This window comes from Macaca thibetana, chromosome 3 (assembly GCF_024542745.1).
Source record: "Macaca thibetana thibetana isolate TM-01 chromosome 3, ASM2454274v1, whole genome shotgun sequence".
Classification (NCBI taxonomy): Eukaryota; Metazoa; Chordata; class Mammalia; order Primates; family Cercopithecidae; genus Macaca; species Macaca thibetana.
In genome coordinates this window covers 28,921,669-28,941,538 of record NC_065580.1, presented here as the reverse complement: position 1 = coordinate 28,941,538, position 19,870 = coordinate 28,921,669, and the positions used below count along the sequence as shown (strand labels likewise).

Here is a 19,870-nt window from a genome sequence, read left to right as displayed (position 1 = left end):
AGATTTGCCCACTCTGAACATTTCATATAACTATAATCATACAATACGTGGTCTTTTGTGACTGGCTTCTTTCATTAGCATAGTGTTTTCAGGAATCATCCACGTTGTACCATATATCTATCATTTTTTCTGTATCCTCCTTGTTATAATTTTATAATTTTGACCTGAATTCTTAGTACATCTATTTTTATTTTTTAAAACAAAAATGGGCACGGCGAGGTGGCTCATGCCTGTAATCCCAGCACTTTGGGAGGCCGAAGTGGGTGGATCACTCGAGGTCAAGAGTTGGAGATCAGCCTGGCCAACACGGTAAAACCCCATCTCTACTGAAAATAAAAAAATTAGCTGGGCATGCTGGCGGGTGCCTGTAATCACAGCTACTCAGGAGGCTAAGGCAGGAGAACCGCTTGAACCCAGAGGTGGAGGCTGCAGTGAGCTGAGGTCACACCACTGCACTCCAGCCTGGGCGATAAGAGTGAAACTCTGTCTCAAAAAACCCCCCCCAAAAAAACAAAAATAAAAACATTTAAGGTTAAGAATTTACCACTGCATATAGCTTTTACTATATCCATAAATTCTGATACTGAAGCATTCATGTTTTCCTAATTTTAATTTAACCTAATAATTTGGTGAGTATTTTAAAATATTTTAGTGGTATTTTTCAAACCTTTATTTTTAATTTCTAGTTTTCTTTTTGTTTTGGTCAGAAAATACAACATGTTCAATTCCATGACCATCTCAAATAGAATGGCACAATATTCAACAGTGTTCTTATGGAGGTTCTTATTAAATTTTATTGCTCCCATCTTTTGTGTCCTTATTTGTTGCCTACTTTATCAGACATTGATAATGCTAAAGTCTTCCAATACAATTGTGTGTATTGATTTCATTTTTCTAAAGGTTTTTGCTTTACATTTTATGATGCTGTATTATTCAATATACAGGGATTGTAACTATTTCATCTTATGTATTATTTCTTCCATCAACTTAAAATGACCTTTTGTCTCATATAATTCTTACTCCTCTGAAGTTATACATTGTTAATACTACCACCTTATTTTTATGTTTTCCTGATATGCCTTTGTCACCTTTACTTTCTTTCTTTTTTTTTTTTTTTTGAGACAGAGTCTCGCTCTGTTGCCCAGGTTGGAGTGCAGTGGCACGATCTCGGCTCACTGCAAGCTCTGCTTCCAGGGTTCATGCCATTCTCCTGCCTCAGCCGCCCAAGTAGCTCGGACTACGAGCGACCACCACCATGCCCGGCTAAGTTTTTGCATTTTGTTTAGTAGAGACGGCGTTTCACCGTGTTAGCCAGGATGGTCTCGATCTCCTGACTTTGTGATCTGCCCGCCTCAGCCTCCCAAACTGCTGGGATTACAGGCGTGAGCCACCGCGCCCGGCCGTCACCTTTACTTTCTTTTGATATTTTCCTGATACATCTTTTAAGATTTAAAAAAAGAAAGATTACTAAGGTTAAAAAAACTCATTTCATTATTTTTCCCCTCAAATTTGTAAATATAAAGATATACAAGGCAAAAGAAATGACTGGAAAAGAGTAGGTACAAAGGGAGAGTTAATGTAAGAAAAAAATTATTTCTTTAAAAATAAAAATTATACTTGATATTTTGGTGTTGTCACTTCTTTTGTACAAACAGAACATAAGCTTGATTTATCTGTTTTTGAAGCAAAAATGCAATAGTATTTGACATTTTTTGTTCTAACAGTCCACAATGAAACTGCTACACACAACACTAAAAACACAGCAAGTGAACAGAATCACCCAGAAGACTCTAATATGCAAAATCATATGTAATACAAAGGAGGCTCCAAGTCAATTAAAGGTAAAAATAATTTATGATATTGGGACAACTAGTTATCAATTTTAGCATAAAATAAAAATGAGTAAAATTATCATCTTATACTATAGTGGGGGGGAAATCAATTCTGAAAGTGAGAAAATTTCTAAACTTAAAAATAGAGCAAACCACAAGGAAATAAACAGATAAGACTATTAAACATTTAAAGTTTCTGTATATACATATATTTTATACTCTATAATTAAATAGCAACCCAAGAAAAAATATCAGATTATACAGACCCAAAAGACAAGTGAGTAAAGAACGAGAACTTCCTGATTTAGCTATGTGGCTTTGAAAGAAATCTTTGTTAAAAGTTACAATAGATTATTGTCATGTTTCTTTTCTTTTCTTTGAGACGGAGTCTTGCTCTGTTGCCCAGGCTGGAGTGCAGTGGCCCAGTCTTGGCTCACTGCAAGCTCCGCCTCCTGGGTTCAGGCCATTCTCCTGCCTCAGCCTCCCGAGTAGCTGGGACTACAGGCGCCCGCCACCTCGCCCGGCTAGTTTTTTGTATTTTTTTAGTAGAGACGGGGTTTCACTGTGTTAGCCAGGATGGTCTCGATCTCCTTACCTCGTAATCCGCCCATCTCGGCCTCCCAAAGTGCTGGGATTACAGGCTTGAGCCACCGCGCCCGGCCGTGAAAAATTATTTTTAAAAGTCGCATTTACCTATGAGTTATGAATTTTCACTACATATATACTTTTTCATAAAAATTTAACTTGTACAAAATTTTCAAAATTCTATTACCTGCCAAAATTAATTTTAATATCAGATAACCAGTAGTATGGAATTTCGTTACAAATAAATACGTAAATGGATAAGGGCAGACAGTGTGTCGGTTTCATCTCCAGAGACTCCTCTTTTAACTAGCAGCTATAGAGATGTCAGTCCAACACAGTAGCGACAGCATCTGAAATGACTACTCTTCTTTCAATGCCCCTCTTATATTAATAGTTTTATGCTTCAGGAAGGAGTCATAATTTCAATTTGTCAATCCAGTTTCTATTAATCCTAAAAATTGGAACAAAATTTCACATTACTGTGGGAGTGGGAATGAAGGTTCCCACTATTCCATGGAAAGTGTCCATACTCAAGATTAATTTGTACTCATTGGGAAAAAAAAACCAACTATGTGACAATCCCAGTTTCTAGCTTAGAAGACACTCCAACATGATAAAACACATTAAAACTCTAAAAGGATATACAAAGGCCTCACATGAAGAAGGAAAGAGGGAAAACATGAGTAAAAGCAACCAAAGTAAAAAATCATGGTTTCAACTTGTTTCAAAGACTTCTGAAAGATCGTAGATGGTGAACCTAAGTTTGTTATCTCTGCAAATGCTCATTTTTTCTGTTTAAGACGTTGTGTTTGAGATACTGTGTTTTTTTTAAAACCAGATATTCTTGGTTTTTAAATGGGTGTTCTGGGCAAGTCAAGTCTCAGTTTGCTCATTGATAAAATAAGTTTTGACTCATTAGGTGATTTTTAGTATACCTCCCAATTCTAAAATAATGTGACTAGACAAGAGAAGAGAGTCATTACCTTATTATAACCACTGACAGGTGAGTAGGTCACTCCAGGGCTGTAAGAACCACTGCCACCTGAGGACAGACCTTGCAGCTGAGGACTGTAACCAGTCATACAGCTGGTGGTGAACTTGGGACTGGTACTGGGTGAACGAGATGGGCTATAACTCAACACACTCTGACCCTGAATTGAAGGGGAAGGTGGAGCGGGAGGGATTTGGGTTGCTGCCAGATCATGTGGAGGAGTAGTCTGTACAACTAGAAGGAAAAAAAAAAAGCAACATATGTGTATGTACATACAAATAAAATTATATGAAAATATATTTAAGCAACTAAGTCTTTTTCTTCAGGGAAAAAAGTTAACAGAGTTACTTGGTTGTTAAATCACAGAATGTATTATTACCAAAGGACACAAATTAGGTGTTTATCATTTCCAGAGTGCAAAATCAGAAACTGGTTTCAACTCAGCAAGTCAGTCATTTAATTTTAATTGCACCTGAACAATGGAACAAACTTGCATGAAATAGTGGACTGTATACAAGAAGGAATGATAATCATTGGTCATAAGACAATTTATTGTATCCTGCTTAAGATAGCTGATGTCCCTTCCAGCTCTGAGTCTACGAAATGGGAAAATTAAATTGAGAAAGATTTATTGTCAACCTTTTCCCCACCTTTGCAAGAGATGTAAAACACTCACCAGCGGTTTTCAACCCTAAAAGCGTTTGCTGTCCAGGACTAACAACCAGACTTGTTGGTGCCACAGTATATTTGAAATATCTCCAAAAATCAAATAAGGCATTAAGGCTGAAGAGAGATGCAAGAGCAAGCTCTGGAAGAGAACAATTTTTTTTTTTTTAATAAAAGGGGGGTGAGGAGGGCATTTATTGGAGAACACAAAAACCTTCTATACTTAGCGAACTAACTAAAATTACCTTCTTATTCTTACCTTCTTATTCCTCATAAAAACTGTAATTTAATGAATGTCTATTATCTGTAGGGCAGCTGGGCATGGTGGCTCACGTCCACAATCTCAGCACTTTGGGCCTAGGCAAGTGGATCACCTAAGGTCAGGAGTTCGAGACCAGCCTGGCCAACATAGTGAAACCCCATCTCTACTAAAAATATAAAAATTAGCCAGGTGTGGTGGCGCACACCTGTGGTCTCAGCTACTTGGGAGGTTGAGGCAGGATAACTGCTTGAACCTGGGAGGTGGAGGTTGCAGTGAGCTGAGATCCTGCCACTATACTCCAGCCTGGGTGATGGAGCGAGACTCCTTCTCAATAAATAAATAAATAAATAAATAAGTGTAGGTCATTTACTAGTGAGTTTCAAAATTTCAAAATAACACTAATCCTAGCAACCCTGTACAGTAAATATTTTCACCTTCATTTTAAATATAAACCAACACTCATTCAGAAGCCAAGTGACTCTTACAAGAGTATAGAGTTAGTTAGTGAAGCCATGATTCTAACTGAGGTCTGCTGATCGCAAATCCCTTGCTCTCCCAACATGGCACACTATGAAATTTATTTTAACATCCATAAAGACTCTTTATACCCAAGGACTATGGAAGAGCAGACAAGAAGAGAGGAAAGAATGTGAAAACTGAGGAAGGCATCAATGGAGCAGAAATCTGGGCTGGTCTTGAAAGGTAAAAAGGTAGAGATGCAGAAAGGGCATTTCAGGAGAGTAACAAAAACAAATCTCACTAACCTCTAAACTTATTTTTCTTCACAGAACTCATAATTACCTGAAGTGTTGTTTATTAATTTGATTGTCTAAGAGAATGTTCCTTTCATAATAGCAGGGTTTTACCTTGCTCCCTTTCTGCTGTATTCCCAGTTTTTACAACCCAGCAGGCAGGCAAATACTTGTTGAATAAGGAAATGTATACTAAGCTGAATTAAACCTAAAGGCAGTTTTTCATTGGTAAATGTATACTAAGCTGAATTAAACCTGAAAGTAGTTTTTCATTGGTAAATGTAAGTTACAGTGAAAATTAATTACTTACCAATATACCAGAGGGGCCAGTATGTCACATTGTAATACGAACTAATCAATTTTCCAGTCCTGAAAAAAAATTAGAAAGGCTTTCCAATGATCTTAAAAACACCAAAAATCAAAAACACAAAAATCTGTGGAACCAGTCACCAGCTTCTTAAATTTTCACTTTTTTTGGGCTGCTTCACTTACATTTCAGTATATATCATTCCAGCCATAGATACATTTAGGAGTCCCCAGGCTAAGACCACTTTTCTAGCCTCTGTTTCTTTTCTCATCTTGATGGTTCTGTCAATAAGGGAAGCACTAGGGTGTCCCTCCCCCTGCATCTATGAAAAAAACAAAAAGCACAGGAATTAACCAAAAGAAACTATTGCTCCATTTAAAAACCAAATTTTGCATCCCTTACAAAGGTAACTGAAACTACATATACCTTCTCTCATCTTTAAAATGTTTTACCAAAACTTTTTCCATTTTAGTATCAGTATATAGAAAGGGAACCCAAAATTATACATAACTTCATTGGCATCACAGTGTAATCAACAGAGAAGTGGCTGGCTATGTATTTATTTATTTACTTAGAGACGGAGTCTTGCTGTCTCCCAGGCTAGAGTGCAGTGGTGTGATCTCAGCTCACTGCAACCTCCACCTCCCAGGTTCAAGCAATTCTCCTGCCTCAGACTCCCCAGTAGCTTGGATTACGGGCGCCCACCATCGTGCCCGGCTGAGTTTTGTATTTTTAGTAGAGATGGGGTTTCGACATCTTGGCCAGGCTGGTCTCGAACTCCTGACCTTGAGATCCATCCGCCTCAGCCTCCCAAAGTGTTGGGATTGCAGGCGTGAGCCACCGCGCCCAGCCGTGGCTGGTTATTTAAGAACAACTTAATACTTCCAATATATAAAAATGTCTTATTTTGTAATTTAAGGATTAATGATTATGTCTGGAAATACTTTGTATTTTGTCTTTGGGGTATGTTACAAGGACCAGGCAGAAGGCTAATTTCAGAAACTCAAAATATCAAGTTTGGGAGGCTATATTCCATATCTCCTGTAAGTCATAAGGACTCTTCTACATCCTCATGCAGACGCCATTACCATCTAAACAACTCTGCAGTTGGACGGCTGTACTCCAGGGCTCTCCCTTTTGTGTGTGGATAAAGGATAAGGATTTAAGTTTCAGAAGGGCACGTACTCATGATGGGGTAGTGAGGGGAGTAAGAGGGAGAGAGGGGAAAACGTGCATTGTTTTGGTCCACATTTGGGATTTATAATTCCTGTCTTCAGCTAGGCTCAACTCTTACAGACAGTGCAAAATTTGTTCCAGCGACAAGGAGTTGTATCCCACAGGGCATAGAGCAACAGCCTTCGCACCACTCAGCCCCCGCGTCCCTTTTCCAGTCCAGAGCTTCCCTCCCCGGCTCCTCGGCACGAACTTCAGCGACTCTATTGCTTCTTTCTTCCCTTCCCCTAGAGAGGCGGGACGCCTAGTCACATCCCCCCTCGGCTAAACCCCGAACAGATCAGCAGGCGCGGAACTCGGCGACCGGCAGGCGGCTCTAAAGTTACCGGAAGAACTGGGCAGTCTCTTCTCGCGAGAAAGGGAGGGGTCGCAGGCCCTGGCGCTCGGAGCGTTACCAGGGAAACAGGTCTTGGTTTTGTGGCTCCCACTCAGCTGCGGGTGAAAGCTAAGCAGCAAAATTCAGAGAACCCGCAGTAAAAATAATTATAACGAGCCGAATTTTGTATCTATTAATATAATTTTAGCTTCCGTAGGGCATTTATAGACTCACATGTGTAAACTGATCAAGTAGGGTGGCTCACCGTAGGATAGAGTGGCATGATAAAGTGGCCAGACACCATCAGTAACAAAGCATTTCTTTCTTTCCCCTATGCTAAAACATCTGTGTCAAGAGTTCTGACCCCATGTAAAGTCTTTTTTTTTTTTTTTTTTTTTGTTTGAGACGGGTTTTTGCCACGTTGGCCAGTCTGGCCTCTTATCTCCTAACCTCAAGGGATCCTCCCGCCTCAGCCTCCCAAACGCCCGCTGGCCTCCCACCGCCTTTTGGGATTACAGGCATGAGCCACGGCGCCAGCCTGAATTCTTAAATAATCTGTTTAGTAGGGTGCAGCAGTAACAAGCACACCCAAAATTTGTTTTATTGAAGTTGCTGGTGGTTTTGAGATTAAAAATAATAACAACACGTTTTCCTATGTATTTTCTGGAAGAGCTTCTCATCCTGAGGAAAAGGTTGGGCTTTGTTTCATTTAGCACAAGTGTGCCGCTGAGCGAGGTGCAGGGATATAGAAAATAAGAGCCCCCTGGTTACTACCCAGAGGAGCTCAACCCCAGCGGAGGCCCAAAGATGCATTTCGAAGGCAGGTGAGGTGGTGCAGTGCGCCCCAAGGAGGCCCGTACAGCCCAGCCCCAGCTCTCGCGAGCCTCCTGGAGGAGATGACGCGTTCGAGAGTCAACAGCCAGAATCCCAGGACCTGGGGATTTGTTCTGAAGTGTGCCTCTAATAAAAACATTAAACCATGTCACAATAAGCTACTGGATTATTACATCATGCATGCCCAATGGCCAAAGTTTTTCCTAAAATGATCGTAAGGTTAATACCGCGTGGTATTGTATATTAATGAAAATCGGCAGGTACCCTGTGCTCTTAAAGAGCTAACTTTTTTTAGTTAAGTTTTATCATTTTTAGATTGCTTTAGCAGCAATGTTATTTTGCTCTAGTTTTAGATTTAGAGATGAACTAACTTGAAAATTGTTCAAAGTGAAGGGGCTCAAGGTACAGTCAAAATTAGAATACCAACCGGGCGCGGTGGCTCACGCCTGTAATCCAAACACTTTGGGAGGCCGAGGCGGGTGGATCACGAGGTTAGGAGATGGAGACCAGCCTGGCTAACACGCTGAATCCCCGCCTGTACTAAAAATACAAAAAATTAGTCGGGCGTGGTGGCACGCGCCTGTAATCCCTACTCTGGAGGCTGAGGCAGGAGAATTACTTGAGCCTGGGAAGCCGAGGTTGCGGTGAGCCGAGATGGTGCCACTGCATTCCAGTCTGGCCGACAGAGTGAGACCCTGTTAAAAAAAATCATAATAATAATAATTAGAATACCAGGTTCCCACCTGCTCCCTATGTGACTTTCCTAAGAAGAAATTGTATGCATTTGACATAGTTCATAGTAGTTCATAACGGGCACATCTGTGTTTTTCCCTCTTCATGTAATCTATAAACTGTTGTGTGCATTTATTCAAGGCTTAAAAAAGAACACTACTGACCAAATGACAGTATTATGTATTAGGGCTGCCATAACGAAACATCACAGACAGGTGGCTTAAACAACAGAAATTATTTTTTAAATAATATTTTTTAAATTATTTTTTCATAATTTTGGAGGCTGGAAGTCTAAGATCAAATTGTCAGCAGGGTTGGTTTCTCCTGAGGCAGATCTCCTTGCAGACGGCCACCTTGTATTGTGACCTTGATTTCTGTGCTCGTGAATCCTTGCTGTCTTCTTATAAGGATACCAGTTGTGTTGGATTAGGGCCCTACCCTTATGGCCTCATTTAACTTTAATTACCTCCTTAAAGGCCTCGTCTCCAAATAGAGTCACACTGGAGGTGAGGGCTTCAACGTATGAATTTTAGGGAACACGGTTCAATCAGTAATACATTAGAACTGTCTACGATAATTTGCAATGGCATGATACATATAAAAGAATCTGAATTAAAATGAGTGGATACAATAAACACTTAGATGTAAAGATAGGAAAATATAGTATATACAAGTTTTAGGGGAAAAAAATTAAGGCAGAATGCACCATATTGAGGTATGGGGGAAAATACCGTAAACATTCACAGAAGTAATTTGAATAAGCCTTCCACAAACTTAGAAATCCAAGAAGCATTTGTCAGTTCCTAGAACAGTTGCTTATTATATGTCATAATAAGTTGCCAAGGAAATTGTCATACATCATAGAGGGAGTGAAGTAGTTCCCAGTCATCTTTATCCCTTTGAGCGTGGTTTATTTTTTGAGCAAGGAGCCATCATGGGAGACCTTTTTTCCTTATTTTGGGAGGTAGATCCTCCCCCCATACCTTTAAATTGTGCCATTCCAAATCAGGATTATGAATGCCGGAAGGATGACTCTTGTGGGACCATAGGGAACTTCCTGCTTTGGTATTTTGTCATTGTATTTGTCCTGATGTTCTTCTCTAGGGCTTCTGTCTGGGTAGGATATCTTTTTTTTTTCATTTTAAATAATATGTTTACTGTATACTAGGAAAATTTCCATAAAATACATTTACTATACTTTGATGAAACTACTTTTAAAAGTTGTTTAGTTTTAAAAAGAATGCAATCTTATTCTGCAGAATCCGGGAATATGGAAAAGGATGAAGAGGAAAATATAAAGCTACAGTTATCCTCTTTCCCAGAGATAACCACTGTTAACATTTTGGAGTATGTTCTTCCAGTTTGTTTTTTTCTTCTCTCTCTATCCCAATATATCTCTCTCCATTTCTCTGTCTTTGATCTTACATGGTTGGCATTATATTGCATATATTTTCATATCCTGCTTTTTAAGCTTAATAATATATCGGAAATACTTCTCTAAATTATATTCACTCAGCAGCACTTTTAATGACTGCATAATTTTCTGTCTTTTGATTGCACCAAAAAATTCTGCAAGTTTGAAACATTCAGATTGTTTACAGTTTATCCATATGCTATGTAATGCTGGCATAAACCTCCCTGCTGGTTAATGACTTCCAAATCCCTTTTCTAGCCATGTGATTCTAATCAAAGATACAAAAGTTGTCATATTGATAGGATACATGCTGTAGGATTTTGGGGTTTTTAGAATGAGGCAATACACTTTCTGCATAGAATAAGATGCAGAGCTAGACTAAACAGAACTAAAGTCACCACTAAAATGCCATCGTCTTAAGAATGAGATATCCTACTTTATCAGGAATGTGATGCTTCCAACATATTATGAGTAACCAAGCTCTTTTTTTTTTTTTTCTTGAGATGGAGTCTCGCTGTATCACCCAGGCTGGAGTGAAGTGGTGCAATCTTGGCTCACTACAACCTCTGCCTCCCGGATTCAAGTGATTCTCCTGCCTCAGCCTCCCTAGTAGCTGGGACCACAGGTGCAAGCCACCACGCCCTGCTTATTTTTGTATTTTTAGTACAGATGGGGTTTCACTATGTTGGCCAGGCTGGTCTCAAACTCCTGACCTCAAGTGATCTGCCCGCTTTGGCCTCCCAAAGTGCTGGGATTACAGGCATGAGCCATCACGCCCAGCGGTAACCTAGCTCTTATAATTCGCTGACATGATATCCTTGCTGGTCATTAATACCAGGCTGATGATTAAGAAAACCACCATCAAGTAGCATTATAGCCAGAGCCCTGTGCTGGCAGTGGTCAGTAAGACTTAGTCCTCTATGAGCTCTGGATGGGGTGGAGAAGGTTTGTTATGTCCATGCCAGCTGGATTCTATTCTAATAATCAAAGACTTTTTGATAACCACCACCTCCTGGTGAAGAAGAGCTTTCATCTAAAGTCTAAATGCTTCTTAAGGTAAATACTTTGCCAAAAGGAGATTTAGAATAGTGATAACTTATATGTGTCTTAGACTCCCTAGCTAAGTATATTGAATTTGTCTGGCCTGGCAAGCAAAGCTACTTTAGAAAATTAACAAAAAAATTGAAATTGATCACTGGCAATTTCATCATGAATTAAGAGGTCTAAGCTATTTTTTTTTTTTTTTCTTTTTGAGACGGAGTCTCGCCCTGTCGCCCAGGCTGGAGTGCAATGGCACGATCTCGGCTCACTGCAACCTGTGCCTCCTGGGTTCAGGCGATTCTCCTGCCTCAGCCTCCTGAGTATCTGGAATTACAGGCGTGCGCCTCCACGCCCAGCTAATTTTTGTATTTTTAGTAGAGATGGAGTTTCACCATGTTGGCCAGGCTGGTCTCAAACTCCTGACCTCGTGATCCACCCGCCTCAGCCTCCCAAAGTGCTGGGATTACAGGTGTGAGCCACTGCGCCCGGCCCAGTCTAAGCTATTTTTCTGCTCCCTTGCTTGCATCAGCTCTTGGGAGTCATACAGCCTTGAGCTTCCAGGACCTCAAGAGAGCATGTGGTCCAGCCTCCTGTTTGTAGGCAAGTAAGTTATCATTATCCCTCCCCCACCCATTTTTTATTGATAAGGCCCAAGGAAATTAAGTGACTTGTCCAATGTCACAAAAGTGTTAGTGACAGAAGAGGAATATACCCAGATTTCCTGTCAAATTATTTGTTTGCATCAAAGCATAGTCTGAAATGTCCACTTAGATCTACTCAGTCCTGATTAAAACCTTAATTATGTTAGAGGTTTCGTCTTTCACTTTTTACCCTTGTGGCGGCTACAATCGGCTGGGCTGCTTCTTCTGAAAGCTCCCAGATTTGAAATCTGAGAACCATATGAGAGCTAGTAAAGGAGGATGGAATTTTTCCTTCACTTTGAACTTCTTCATTTTCTCTGCTAAACTTTGAGACTTTATTTACAAACCTTGAGGTAATGGTAAAAGCACGATGGAAATGTGGTAATTATCCTCCAACACAAAGCACACTGATTTCCTCTGAATTTGCCACTTTTTAAAGCGGCATTCACCCTTTTGCTTTCAGACTATAAATACTATATTTAGTTTATATTTTTATTTTATGTTTATTCAGATTGCTAGTGCAGTATTTTTCTGGACAATAGCAATCTATACTCCTTATTTTGCTTATGTGGAAACTGAGCTTAAGAGGTGTTAAGTGGCTTGGAAAAAATCAGAGTTGTTAGTGGCAGAAAGAGAGCCACGGCCCACATTTTCTACTCTGCCCCTCAGGGCAGGCACTCCTGCTGTTTTCACTCACTGAGTCACACACAAAGACAGTTAATAAAATGCTTTTCATAACCACAGTTCATATGATCCCACCTAGTTCAATGCAAAATCTTTCTTTTGATTTTGTGGTTATATTTTGATTTGACATCAAATGTGAGAGCTTTCTGTGGAAATGATATAAGCCTAATAAGTGTTTTTAAACACCTTCTCCCATCTATTACAAAAGTACACATTATATAGAAAATGTGGAAATTATAGGGCAGAAGACAAAACAAAATAATCACTCCAGGTTATGTAGAAATAACCAACTACTGTTAACTTTTAGGTTTATAAACTTCCAATTCTTTTGTTTTTTTTCCTTTTCTATAACCTAATCTAAGTGATACATATTAAATTTAAAATATTTAAGCCCCCTTCCAAAAGCATTTTTTAGAAAGTGGTATCTATTTTTTTTTTTTTTTTTTGAGATGGAGTCTCGCTCTGTCACCCAGGCTGGAGTTCTGTGGCGCGATCTTGGCTCACTGCAAGCTCCACCTCTCAGGTTCATGCCATTCTCCTGCCTCAGCCTCCCGGGTAGCTGGGACTACAGGCGCCCGCCACCACGCCTGGCTAATTTTTTTGTATTTTTAGTAGAGACAGAGTTTCACTGTGTTAGCCAAGATGTTCTCGATTTCCTGACCTTGTGATCCGCCCGCCTCGGCCTCCCAAAGTGCTGAGATTACAGGCGTGAGCCAACATGTCTGGCCAGAAAGTGGTATCTTAAAAGAGAACTCCACTTTCAAGATTTTTGGAGAATGATTGCTGTAACCCAGAAAACAAAAAGGCACCTCATTAAAGATGCTTGCCTACCATTGCAGAGTTCAGATATTAAGAAAAGAATGAGCCGAGGGTCTTACTTAGATTGCAGTTACAAATACCCAACTATGGCACTTTTCATCCCAAAGAAACTGGACTTCCACATAAATTCATTTTTTTCCTAATTGTAGACAATTTGAAAAAATTGGGAGAGAAAAAGTCCATTTCAACACTTAAAGCCAACCATAGCTATCATTTTATATGCTCCTTAAAGTCTTTTTTTTTCATATTTTAAGCTAATTTGTGCTCATGCTGTATATACAAATTTGCATCTTGATGTAATACCATACCCAGTATGGTAGCACACTTATTTCCTCATATTATGACATACCTTTATTATAATAATTTTACAACTGTTTATTATATAATTGTACCATAATTTACTTAAACCGTTGTCTACTTTTGAATTTTGTATTATCGTAATTATACTGTGATGAATGTTTCTGTGCACAAAGCTTTCTTCTGAGGGTTATTTCTTGCTGATAGATTCCCGGAGAGAGAATTATATGTCAAAGGCGTTAATGAAAATTTCTAGTTTTTGTTATTTTCTGAAAGGGTTGGTTTATATCTGTGTCTTTTGGCAAAATCACTTTCAGCATCAGAAAATGGGACACTAATCTGAAAAACGGGACAAATATATTTATGGAGTATTGGGGGGCAGAATATTTGAAATTGGAACTATTCAAAGAAATCCATTTCTTCTGGTTGCCATATTCACAAATAATTTATTATGATTACATTTTGGAGGAAACTTTCGGAGGGATTAAGGAGATGTTAAGTTCATGAATTCAGGTAAAGATCTTTGTGTATGGTAGATGTCTTCTATCTTAAAGAACTATCAATAATGTACCCTGATCAAACATCCTTTAAAAACTAAACTAATCTGGGCCGGGCACAGTGGCTCACACCTGTAATCCCAGCACTTTGGGAGGCCGAGGCAGGCAGATCACCTGAGATCAGGAGTTTGAGACCAGCCTTATCAACATGGAGAAACCCTGTCTCTACTAAAATTACAAAATTAGCTGGGCGTGGTGGTGCATGCCTGTAATCCCAGCTACTTGGGAGGCTGAGGCAGGAGAATCGCTTGAACCCGGAAGGCGGAGATTTCAGTGAGCCGAGATCGCGCCATTGCACTCCAGCCTGGGCATACAGAGCAAGACTCCATCTCAAAACAACAACAACAACAACAACAACAAAAAACTAAACTAATCTGAGTACTATCAAAATTTTTTAAACACTATTTCAAAATTTTTAAAACCCCATCTCTGTAATGTGAATGGGTACAGGAAAGCTTTATAAGCTATAGCTCCTTATCAGTGTTATTTTCTCTCAAGTCTGTTCCATTTTGTTTGTTTCAAAACATTTTGGTACATTCTGCTATCAAAGCATAGTCTTAATGGAAGTGGAAGTAGGATCACTCTAACAGGAACTCAATACATACTGAATTAGCTTATTATTTAACTCAGTAAGTACTTGTTTAAACTGAATGTATAAAAGTAGACATTGTCAGGCCAGGCCTGGTGGCTCACGCCTGTAATCCCAGCACTTTGGGAGGCCAAGGCAGGCAGATCACTTGAGGTCAGGAGTTCGAGACGAGCCTGGCCAACATGGTGAAACCCTGTCTCTACTAAAAATACAAAAATTAGCCGGACATGGTAGTGGACACCTATAATCCCAGCTACTTGGGAGGCCGAGGCAGGAGAATCACTTGAACCCAGAAGATAGAGGTTGTAGTGCGCTGAGATCATGCCACTGCACTCCAGTCTGGGCAACAGAGTGACTCTCCAAAAATAAATAAGTAAAATAAAATAAAATAAAATAATAAAAAAAAAATAAAATCAGACATTGTCAATGGGCCTTGGCAATAGTGTTTTATAACCAGTACATATTATCAAAAAACAACTGAGATCACTCTTACTAACCTATGTTTCTGAAACAGATGTCTGAGGATAAAAAGGATGAAGGCAGTGGGACAAGTACTTCAGTAAGGAAAGGTGAGAACCAGTGCCTATTTGGTATTGGGCTATGAGGGGAAGAATATGTGTGGTGTTGCATGCCTGTAGTCCCAGCTACTCAGGAGGCTGAGGCAGGAGGATTGTTTGAGCTAAGCAGTTCAAGACCACAGCTTGAGCAACATAGTGAGACCCAGTATCAAAAAAAAAAAAAAAGAAAAAAAAGAAAGAAAGATGAAGAAAGAAATTTGTGCTGAGTGTGGAAAGCAAACAACAGAGATGAACAGCTTAGAGCATTGTCAGACTTTGCACACCAGAGAAGGCCCATTGGGATTGGGTGAATTTTTGCTTTTGGACTCCCTAGTGCAGAGGGACAGTTTAGCTGCTTAACAAGAAGCTATGAATTACTGGGAGGTGGAGCTCAAGTTCTTTTTTCACTCCTTAGCACTCACCCTTCACATTGCTTGCCCTTCCCACACCCTCATTGTTAGTGCTATTACAGGATTATGAGCTGTCTATGACATCTTTTTCAACAACCTATAAGCAGTGGTGTGCTGGTAAATGTTTAACACTGGCTCTCCAAAACTCCTGTGTGTACATATGCTTACTAAAAATGTTACTGATATAAAGGTTGCATGTCATCTCAGCACCCCCGGAGGCTGAAGTAGAACTGCTTGAGGCTAGGACTTCAAGATCAGCCTGGAGAACATAGCAAAACCCTATCTCTTAAAAAAAGAAAATTAGGGCCAGGTGCGGTGGCTCACGCCTGTAATCCCAGGACTTTGGGAGGCCGAGGCGGGCGGATTACGAGGTCAGGAGATCGAGACCATCCTGGCTAACATGGTGAAACCCCATCTCTACTAAAAATACAAAAAAATTAGCTGGGCATGGTGGCGGGCGCCTGTAGTCCCAGCTACTTGGGAGGCTGAGGCAGGAGAATGGCATGAACCTGGGAGGCAGAGCTTGCAGTGAGCCGACAGCATGCCACTGCACTCCAGCCTGGGCGACAGAGCGAGACTCTGCCTAAAAAAAAAAAAAAAAAAGGAAGAAAATTAGCTTGCATGGTTGTTTGCACCTGTAGTGTCAGCTACTTAGGAGGCTGAGGCAACAGAATCACTTGAGCCCAGGAGTCCGGGGCTGCCAGTGAGCCATGATCATGCCACTGCACTCCAGCCTGGGCAGCAGAGCGAGTTCCTGACTCAAAAAATTAAATAAATAAAAATTAAATAAGTAAACACATATCACACCATTTATAAATAATAAAATATACAATACTCCTTATGGCCAATTTCATATAGACAACTGATTCTCACCAAACGCTCTCCTTGATTTTTGCCAGACCCTTGCACCTTAGCCAACCATGGCTGCAATTGATGAACAAGTATAGTTTCAGTGTGAATGTCATTTTCCTCTAAGCTAAGGAGTGAGATGAAAGCGAAGCAGAAGATAGATGTATGTTGGAAGTTAACTTGGTTGTCAGTGATGTGAGTGACTTCTTTGCTGGAATGGATAATAGTTCTAAAATACTGGAAGAATATTTCCTCATTTTGCAGGGTTAGTCACAATGTAGTGGCTACAGGGATGACACTGAAATGTAATGTGCATTAGTAACATGTTCTCCATCATTTTCTTAAGCCTAGACAATCAACAAAACCATACATCAAGCCCTGATGTTTAGTGTTTGCTGATTTTCATGGTATAAATACTCCCACCAAAGCTGATTTTAGGCTACCCACAGCATGTCATTGAACATGGAGTTGGGAGGAGATGTGCAGTAGTGTATCCTTAACATAGAATTTCCGCCGGGCGCAGTGGTTCGCACCTGTAATCTCAGTACTTTGGGAGGCCAAGGCGGGTGGATCTCCTGAGGTCAGGGGTTCCAGACCAGCCTGGCCAACATGGCAAAACCCTGTCTCTACTAAAAATACAAAAAAATTAGCTAGGCATGGTGGCATGTGCCTATAATCCCAGCAACTAGGGGGACTGAGGCAGGAGGATCGCTTGAACTTGGGAGACAGAGGTTGCAGTGAGCCGAGATCGTGCCACTGCACTTCAGCCTGGGCAACAGAGCAAGACTCTGTCTCAAAAAAAAAAAAAAAAGAAAAAAGAAAACACAGCATAAGAGTTTCCAACATCCAAATACAACAGACATAAAAAACCAGAAGAGCACACAGCATAATCAAATGTAGTAAGATAATTAGGAAGTGAGGGGTTTTGAGTATTTATTACTTCTATTTTTATTAATTGAATGTATTGTAAGTTGGTATAATTTAATTTTTAATAATGGCTATGTTTAACTATCTTGCAAAATTACTGAAAGTTTATCAGCTCTTCTGAGCGGGTACAAGCCAACTTCAGCACACCACTACATAAAGGAAAGATCCTTCTTAGTTCCTGCTCCCCAAATCACATTCATATACATGCTTGAATCTTTAAGAGTTCAATTTTCAAAGGAAAAAAAGGTTCTTCCCTAGAAAAGTTTAAAGATCTTTTCCTTTGATCTTATGTTTAGCATCCACAAAACTTCAAAAGTGATATGTCAAGCATCTATCTAAGCTCTCTGGTCTGCAGGAGTTGGGATATGGTACTGGAAAATGCAGTCAGCTGCCAACACTTGCAGGTGACTGGAGAAAAGCAATGGCTTGACAAATGGCCACTAAGAGTGAGCTATATGTGCACAGGCTTCTTAAGTAATAGGAATTTATAGTAACCAACAATGTTACTAACTTGATATGTTTCATTGGTTGTTAGCAAGCAAAGAGACTTCCTACAAGTGGCAAAGCAAAGACGGTGCCTGGGATCCCTCACAGACAATGAAGAAACCAAAGCAGAACCAACTTACTCCTGTAACCAACTCAGAAGTGGCTTTGGTCAATGCCTATCTTGAGCAAAGACGAGCCAGGCGCCAGTCTCAGTTCAATGAGGTGAACCAGAACCAACATGACAGTGATACTACGGAGTGTGGCAGTGAAGAATCTAACTCAGAAGCCTCCTCATGGAAGGAGAGTGAAAGTGAACACCACCCATCACCAGACAGTATTAAGAGGAGAAAAATGGCTCAGAGGCAAAGGAATCTGGGAAGTTACCAAATGAGTGAAAGGCACTGCCTCCACTGCAAAGCCATGAGAACCAATGAATGGTTGGTGCACCATTCCCAACAAAAGGCTTCAGTAACACCGCCAATGAAAGGAGACAGTCCAGAGGAAAGTTCCATATCTGACATTAACACGAAATTTAGTAAATTTTGAATTTTATCACGTTCTTCCCTCACTTGAAGCCGAATGAAAGAGATGAATAAAACATGAAAAATCACCAGAGCTCTAGGTGAGGAGACTTTTACAACAAAGTCTCTCTACCAACAAACAAAAACATACTTGGAACCCAAGAGGTAAAATCTCACACAATTCTTTGTTCAAAAAAAAGGCCATCGAATGTGTTTATGGCACCATTAGAACACCGAAGATCTGTATCTGCGATGATTTTTTAATTTGAAATAGCACAAGACAGATATTTTATGCCTTGAGTGTATGTATTTTGTTTATGTCTGTAATACGAATAAGAAAGCTCTTTGAAAATATATTATTTATGTTGAGAAACCACTTAAATGTATTCAGATGTTTTGCTTATCTGACTGACTGAATGAACTAGGTGAAGTTGGTTGGAATAGAATTGCCCCATCCTGTCTAGGTTTGACCCTATAAGAACTGTATTGCCACACATGTCAGCTAGGGGCTAGTGTGGAAGAGGAGCTCAAGAGGCTGGAATAAGATGTGATTCCTGGAGTAGTTAAGTGGGGCCCCCAGGTGTGGGGAATGTAAGCAGGCTTAAGTAAATGGGTGGTCAATCTGGAGGTCATCTTCCCAGAATAGAAATGGGAAATAGGGTGGATGGCAGGACCCCAGCTGGGATAGAAAACAAGGCCCAGATCCCAGAGGGGAGGGCTGGCAAGCACAAGATGAAGCAGCAGGGACTCTTATCTTGCGGCTATAGTTCAAAGCAGGGCCTAAGTCTTGGGGGAAGCTGGGTGCAGTGGCTCATGCCTGTAATCCCAACACCCTGAGAGGCCGGCAGGAGGATCACTTGAGCCCAAGAATTCGAGACTAGCCTGGGCAAAATGGTGTGACCTGGTCTTTATCGGGGGGGAAAAAAAAAGTCTAGGGTAAGGACTTGGGTACTATGTGTGGTTAAGACTACAGTCTAATACTAAGGACTCAGCCTTTCATGGGAGACAGGTAGGGGATGGGGACAGAGACCAGACAGCAGCGACTTTGGGCCCAGGAGTCATTCCTGATAAGAGCAGATTCCTCAACTGAATACAACAAAGATCCCTGGGAGGCAATGAGGGAGTCCCGACCACTGGGACTAGGCCACTAGAATCCACAAAACAGGGTAACATTTCTCAGCCTATTTGTGGAGGCTTTGTCTTATTCAGATTGCCTCAGGATTAGAACAGGTCTGAAGGCACAGGAGAGAAGCAGTGAAGCTGTCCTCACAGAGTTAACAAGAATTCTAGACAGAAATATAGTTATAAATAAGCACTAATCAGGCTGCACTTTGACCTACTGCCTTGTAACCCAAAGTCACTAGATCCTGACCATTGGTATCCCCATTGTTCCTACAGATGGGATTTTTGACATTAGAATTCTAAGTCTTTTGTTTAAGAACTGCTTAAGATGTTTTTCAGGTCCTAAATTCTAAGGAAACAGCTAATGCTAACCAGTTTGAAGAACCCACAGAGGAATGGAATCAGCATGAGAATACAGTTTCATCATCTCCCTGTCCATGACTTCA

At 40.4% G+C, this 19,870-nt stretch overlaps 2 protein-coding genes across 2 annotated transcripts in view; one reads left to right on the top strand and one right to left on the bottom strand.

Annotated features, from left to right (window-relative positions):
* Window positions 1–5,755, bottom strand: part of TMEM209 (transmembrane protein 209) — a 40,909-nt gene extending 35,154 nt beyond the window's left edge. Inside the window, exons 1-4 of the mRNA XM_050785028.1 lie at window positions 5,581–5,755; window positions 5,399–5,457; window positions 4,085–4,216; window positions 3,401–3,642 (exon numbers count right to left, since the gene is read on the bottom strand). Coding sequence (XP_050640985.1) covers window positions 3,401–3,642; window positions 4,085–4,216; window positions 5,399–5,457; window positions 5,581–5,717 — 570 coding nt within the window. The 5' untranslated portion in view covers window positions 5,718–5,755. The remainder of the gene's footprint in view (window positions 1–3,400; window positions 3,643–4,084; window positions 4,217–5,398; window positions 5,458–5,580) is intronic.
* A 3,514-nt stretch (window positions 5,756–9,269) lies between these two features.
* SSMEM1 (serine rich single-pass membrane protein 1) lies at window positions 9,270–18,678 on the top strand. The gene is made up of 3 exons (XM_050785027.1): window positions 9,270–9,627; window positions 15,067–15,121; window positions 17,831–18,678. Exons 1-3 carry the CDS (start codon window positions 9,445–9,447, stop codon window positions 18,325–18,327), a joined length of 735 nt encoding a protein of 244 aa, XP_050640984.1. The 5' UTR covers window positions 9,270–9,444; the 3' UTR covers window positions 18,328–18,678.
* The last annotated feature ends 1,192 nt before the right edge of the window (window positions 18,679–19,870 follow it).